At 45.4% G+C, this 7,347-nt stretch overlaps 1 protein-coding gene across 1 annotated transcript; it reads right to left on the reverse strand.

Moving 5' to 3' along the window:
* Positions 1 to 4,482: 4,482 nt before the first annotated feature.
* Positions 4,483 to 5,559, reverse strand: LOC308155749 (C5a anaphylatoxin chemotactic receptor 1-like; the record flags this gene model as incomplete). Its single annotated transcript, XM_080529123.1, has 1 exon — positions 4,483 to 5,559. The coding sequence occupies one exon, from the start codon at positions 5,557 to 5,559 to the stop codon at positions 4,483 to 4,485; it is 1,077 nt and encodes a 358-aa protein (XP_080385249.1).
* Positions 5,560 to 7,347: the final 1,788 nt, after the last annotated feature.

Genomic DNA, 7,347 nt, shown 5'->3' on the forward strand with positions numbered 1-7,347 from the left:
CTTGATTTGCCAGTGAACACCAGGATTTGCAGGTTCGCCATTGGCGCCCTGTTCTCTTCACAGATGAGAGCAGGTTCACACTGAGCACATGTGAGAGGCATGAAAGAGTCTGGAGACACGGTGGTGACGTTAAGCTGCCTGCAACATCATCCAGCATGACCGGTTTGGCGTGTCAGTGATGGTCTGGGGAGGCATAATATTCTTGAAGTGTTCCCTTCATTTCTTTGAGCAGTGTGTATTGCATATACATTTCCACAACTGCAATGTCGGCACAACAATTTGAGAGGAGAAAATTAAAACCTGTGTGCAGTGCCTCAGAGATTCTGAAAGTCCACTACTCTAAGACCGGGTGGCATACAGTAGATGGCTGAAAGAAGCAATCCCTCTCTAAACTGGTGCACACAGACAGACAAGGATTGGCAGTAATAAACCAGTGCTGTAAATTGTGAAGGATTCATCAGAAACACTTGTCTATTTTTGTATGCATGCTATCTATCCAAATGTTTGTAAACTGTTTTGTATTCCAAGGTATGAGTAATTTGGAGACTGCTGGCGTTAACCCACCCTGAAACCCTGTTTCTAAGAAATATTTTACATTTTCAGGAAACCGACAGATATTGTTAGTTTTTAAAGTGTTCTCTGCAAAGGTAAATAACTGTATTTATAAACTGTTCAATGTATGAGCATGCTTTATATAACTAAAACACAATACCATGCCATTTGAATTATATGGAAGTCGCACATGTGTGCAGTATTGTGGCTACTTTAATTTTTTATTCAATAAATAATGGCTTGTCCATCTCATGAACTGTCCCTGAATGATGATCTTTCCATGTGAGGTCTTTCCTGTGGCTCTTCTATTGATAATGTATACACATAGGGGAGTTTATACGAGTATATTTACAACATTGAATTGAATTAAATTCAAACAAATGTATTTGTCCCCTTAGGGCAATTTGTATTAGGATTTAAACAGGGTTTAAATAGACAAGACATGTCAATTAACTTAATCATATTATAATTAATGAATACATTATCAGCCTTTTTAGAATAATCATTGGCATCAAATCAAGGATGTCTGTGAAGATTCAACCTACATTGTCAGTTACAGTTAGCCTAGCTAAAGCGCAACGTGAAGTACATAGTACTCTGAGTCTGCTCCCTCTGCCACATTGGTATAGCTTCAGTTACAGTACCTACAGTATGTAGAACATGCTAACTGAACTCTCACAGCACATCTACACTAACATTACAAAAATGATTATAAAAAATTTAAAATAAATATGAATTCACATGGTCAATCACAAACCCCATCTATAACACATTCAGAGATAGAGGTACACATAGAGGCTTGATACTAGACATGTTCACTTATGCTTAATAATGTGACAAAAACAGACATGATATTATTTAATATTATATTCAAAATGAATTGAAGACATTCAGTTGTTCACTTTTCTATTAGTTATGTGCAATGTGTAATTCTCCAGATTTTATACAAGCATCACAGTGGATCAACCTTTCTGCACTTCAGAAGTTTGACTTAGTGCACCCTAGCTCCTTGGCTCTGACACCATTGATCCATAAATTGCAAATACCAGGATGAGATACTCTACATCAAACCAATTACAACATGCAGATCAGGGCTAATGAGCTTTGACCCTGTACGCCGTAAACGCTACAGTACCATAGAAGCAAAGTAGGTGACAACAGATGACCATAAGATGTGTGCTGAAGCTTACAGTATGGGCAAGCACATTTTTAAAAAAGTGATAAGGTATTATATTAGGCCTAGTTACTGACCGGCCAAGTTAAGATCAGTTCTGATATGTATTTTCTTACAGCCCACAGTTGTTTTAGTTTTTTACATAAGCAATGTACATTAGCAGTCAAATGAATGTTGCAAGTCATTCTGCATTTGCAAACCAGATATAATAGTATAATAGATATAATAGTTTATAATGATTCCGTCTTTTTGGGAAATACATGGTGCAACCCCTAAGCCTGTGAGTTTCATTCCCGCTGGGACCATATAATGTAAACATGTATGCACTTATTTAGGCGAAATCCTTAATACACCAAGTTTATTGGCAGCTGTGTTTCTTTGCTGCTAAGTAGCCTTTCTGAGACAAAATTTGACTTTTCCCTCTGTCCTCTTCATCGCCTCCATCTCTTTTCTCATCCTTTCGATATCCTTTTCTTTCTCCTTTTCAATCTTCTCCTTCTCTCTCGACTTCTACCCTCCTTCTCTCTCCCTCTCTCTCTACCTCTTCTGTCCTCTTCATCGCCTCCATCTCTTTTCTCATCCTTTCGATATCCTTTTCTTTCTCCTTTTCAATCTTCTCCTTCTCTCTCGACTTCTACCCTCCTTCTCTCTCCCTCTCTCTCTACCTCTTCTGTCCTCTTCATCGCCCCCATCTCTTTTCTCATCCTTTCGATATCCTTTTCTTTCTCCTTTTCAATCTTCTCCTTCTCTCTCTCGACTTCTACCCTCCTTCTCTCTCCCTCTCTCTCTACCTCTTCTGTCCTCTTCATCGCCTCCATCTCTTTTCTCATCCTTTCGATTATCCTTTTCTTTCTCCTTTTCAATCTTCTCCTTCTCTCTCGACTTCTACCCTCCTTCTCTCTCCCTCTCTCTCTACCTCTTCTGTCCTCTTCATCGCCTCCATCTCTTTTCTCATCCTTTCGATATCCTTTTCTTTCTCCTTTTCAATCTTCCCCTTCTCTCTCTCCCTGTCCTCCACCTCCTTTGTCTTCTTTTTCTGTGTCTTCTGGATGAAACTTAAGGTTGCGTTGCAATCCTTCACAGTCTGAGTGTCTCTATCCAACACTTTCTTCCTCCTCTCTAATTCATCTTGAAGATCCTTAACTATTTTCCTCTTCCTCTCCACCTCTTCTCTGTCCTTATCTACCCTCTGTCTCTCTTTCTTCAGCCTCTTCTTCTCTGCGTCGCCGTGTTGCTTCTCCTTCTGCAGAAGGCTTTGGGCTTCCTGCCCTTCTTTCTCTCTCTTCTCCTTCTCTGTCTTCCAGACCTTTTGCTCTGCCTTTCTTGCTTTTTCCACTCTGGCCATCTTTCTCATGTGCCTGGCCTGAGCTTGCTCCCCCTCTTTCTCTCTCTTCTCCATCTCCCTCTTCCAGGTCTTTCGCTCTTCCTTTCTTTCTTTTGCCACTCGGGCCTTCTCTGCCATGTACCTGGCCTGTGCTTCCTCCATCTCCCTCTTCCAGACACCTTGCTCTTCCTTTCTTTCTTCTGCCACTCGGGCCTTCTCTGCCATGTACCTGGCCTGTGCTTCCTCCATCTCCCTCTTCCAGACACCTTGCTCTTCCTTTCTTTCTTCTGCCACTCGGGCCTTCTCTGCCATGTACCTGGCCTGTGCTTCCTCCAACTCCCTTTTCTAGATCTCTTGCTCCGCCTTTCTTTGGTTTGCCTCCAACAGCAGGGCAGCCTGGGCCTCTTTACACTCCTGTGGACATACAGTGAACACACTAAAGGTGTATTTGGCAAGAGGGGTAGCTTGTCTTTTCGGAGAATAAAACCAGTCAGTTGTCTCCCCTCATCTTTGTGCATTGTCTATTTTTAGCAATCCTAAATACCATAGTCCTTTGCTCCCCGATGGAGATAACAGAGCTATCACTCAATAAACAATCCCCCCCTCCACATACCCCACTGAACTATTGCCCCCCCTCGCACACACCCACACTTGACTATGACTCTCAGTACCCCCTCCCCACCTTAGGATATGACAATGGAAAATGCCTACACTATGATGACAATGACAATACTTAATAATGGCTGCTCATCCCTGGTTAATGTGATCACTCTATAACCTTTGCACTACTGATGTACATTACTACCTTAGTACTACTGTATATTGCACATTGCACATGTCTCCTGACATGGGGTGGGTCTTACCTTCTCCACAGAAGCGAAGCGAAGCGAAACTATATTTATATAGCGCTTTTCGTACATGAATGCAACTCAAAGCACTTTACAATAGAAAACAATGATTACAAGATTACAAAAGAGGGGGAGATGGGGGGGAGGGGACATCTGTTGTGTAACACAGGGGTATGATTTATATGCTGCTAAAGTGATTGCATCATAATGAAAGAATACCATCACAATAAATGTGTCTGGGGACATATTTAGTTTTATTTTTATGGTGGTTTGACAGCCAAATATATGCATCACCATGTCAATGTCACAGCACTGCTTGTTTGGGTGGGGTGCCTCCAGTGACGTTCCACTTTACCAGCATATTATATGTATTATATTATATGTATTATATTATATGTATTATATTATATGTACTCTCAGTTCCTTCAGCAACTATTAATATGACTTTGACTTGTATGGTGCTCTCCCAGAACACACACTCATACATAAACACCCACACATGTACGCACACACACACACACACACACACACACACACACACACACACACACACACAGGGAGACACAAACATTGTACACACAACATCACATAACCGTCATCTCCTTGGTCTTTTCCTCTGAGCTCTTAGTGTTGGAGATGTTTGGTCTGGCCACTGGCTCCTCAGTAGCAAAGTTCAACAGATTGCGCAAGGAAGCGGTCAAACTCTTCTTAAAGCCGTGACCCAGGCACACATAGAGCAGTGGGTTGAGGCAGCTGTTAGAGTATGCCAGGCAGAGTGCCAAGGCATGTGCCAGCTGCACGTTAGCACTGTGTGGTGAGTCTAGAGGGGTCTCGAGCAACAGGAAGTCCAGCAGATGCAGTGGAAGCCAGCACAGGAAAAAGCTGAGTGCCACGGCAACAATGACGCTCAACGTGCGTCGGGAACGTGCCCTGTTGGCTCTCCTTGACCCCAACCCGGTTGGTGCTCCATGCCCCGCCCTGCTGTACACCACCCAATGACATGCCACGATGGTCAGGAAGGGCAGTAGGAAACCCACCAGGAAACGCAGGGTGGCAACAGGCCAGCCACTGGCTTTAGTATAGGAGCCGACACACAAGGCCTTAGCGCTACTGAAGCGGACCTCCGTCAAATGAACAAACTGGGGGATGCTACCCAGGAGTGCCAGAAGCCACACTCCAGCACACATCCAGCCGGCCCACCGAGGCGTCCTCCAGTTCTGGCACCACACGGGCCAGCTGGCCAGCAGCCAGCGGTCCAGGCTGATGAGCACCAGCAGCAGCACGCTGCAGTACATGACCAGGTAGATGAGCCCCTTCAGCAGTTTACAGGCCATAGGGCCATAGGGCCAGTGCTGGTCCTGGGCCAGGGGCACCATAAGCAGAGGCAGGGAAAGGCAGCACAGCAGGTCAGCCAGACCCAGGTTGAGGAACCACACTGAGGTGACAGAGCGTGGCATGCGGAAGGCCGTCACCCACACCACCAGGGCGTTGCCCGGGACACCCAGGAGGAAGACCAGGCCATAGCAGATCAGAGCCACTAAGTGACGGGGTCCAACCACCGAAGCCTCCTTAAGTGTGACTAGAGTCACGTTTTCCAGTTCCTCTTGAGTGAAAAATGTGTCCAAATCCAATTCAAAATCTTCCATGTTGTAAGCATCCATGCTTGAAGGAGACAAGAAGCATATGAAGCCTGGGCTGCTCTCTGGACCTCACAGCCCCCCGCCCCCCTCCCACAAATGTCCCTCCTGCCAAATACCTCCAACCCACCCGCCCAATCACAGCCCCCGCCCCCCTCCCCCTCCTCCCACAAATGTCCCTCCCGCCAAATACCTCCAACCCACACGCCCAATCACAGCCCCCACCCTACAGGACCCTATGGAAGGAGCAAATAGATTAGCCTATTGAGAATGGTTATAGTTTGGTCCCAGCATGAAACATTGTCAGAGATTGCCTGATGCCTGTTGGCAATCCAGTGTTCCATGCTGGCTATGTCTATATAGTCTAATATCCACCTCTGCGTGGTCAAGAAATGGGGTGACTTCCACCTGCAAGCAATAAGCCTTTTGGCCGCTGTAAGGCCGGCCAGCCAGATGTGTCTTTGTTTGATGTTTAAGTCTAGGGTTGAACTGTCATTTAACAATAGGACTACTGGTGAGTGTGGAATGTGTTTGGATAGGATCAGGGACAATGCATCACTAACCGTCCTCCAGAAATCAGCCACTCCAGGGCACTCCCATACCATATGAAAAAAGGTGCCAACTGTATTTTGGGTGCACAGAGTACAGTTAGGTGAGGGTATGGTCTTTATTTTATGTAGCAGATATGGAGTAAAGTATGTCCTATGAGTAAAATTGAAATGGATAACCTGGTGGTTGGGATTTCTGGAGGAAAGGGATATGTTTTGCCAGATTAATTGCCAATTTAAATTATTGGCCAGGTCTCTGATCTACTCTTTCACTGGCTGCACCTTCACTGAGGAACTCTATCCATACTTCAGCGCCTGTACTAATGATGGTGGTAGAAACTCTGCCCCTCTGATAATCTCTCCTGCCACAGGAATTTAGAATTATCTTTGTGTTGTCACTACTTAGGAAAGATTATGGTATATTTCGCCACACAGTAATTGTAACCAGGGAGTAGCTGAAAAGGACTGTATAATTTAGGAAGGGGCTGGTTATCTAACTAACTCTAAGCTAAATAGGCAGTGTAGGAGGATACAGGCAGGGGGCGCCAGCAAACCGTTAGACTAGCAGTTACTATCGTTAGCATTAGCATGGAATTAGCATTAGCATTAGCCTTGGAATTAGCATTAGCATTAGCCTTGGAATTAGCATTAGCATACAAACAACTAACACACGGTAACGGTATCACATATGAACAACACATTTATTTACATGACTGTTGTATACATCCCCAGATATATACATTCCCTCCCCGCCGGCCACACACACACTCAATCACTCACTCATAGTCTCTGGCCTGAACAGGCTTATAGTCCCGGGCTGTGGTGCGCGTTGAGGCCTGGTCGGATGGCATGTGCGTCGAGGAAGGTAGCAGACAAAAGGGGGGGGGTGACGTAGCAACGCGGAGGGAAAGGGCCTTCTTCGTAGTCCGCGCCGAGGGGTGAAGGGCTCAGGTCCGGGTGGTCCACGTCGAAGCTCCGATGGAGTCAGCGTTCGGTCACAGTCCGCTCGTGGAGGCGACGATTATGTCCAGTTTGGCGTCTCGCTTGGTCCAACGTTTAACAGCCGGCTGCTGGCACAACTAAACGGGCTATACAGCTCTGAACTCGATAATCACTTTCCTGGCGTCTTCAGCTTCTGCACGGTGTGCGTGGTACTGAATCCGCCATCTTACATTGACTTCTCGTTACTCTCTCTCTCGTTTGGTCTCTCTCGTTCTGATTCTCATCACACACTGACTTCTCTGACCACTTCCGTCTCTTATAT

This window comes from Nansenia antarctica, assembly GCF_963989245.1.
Source record: "Nansenia antarctica genome assembly, chromosome: 4".
NCBI lineage: Eukaryota > Metazoa > Chordata > Actinopteri > Argentiniformes > Microstomatidae > Nansenia > Nansenia antarctica.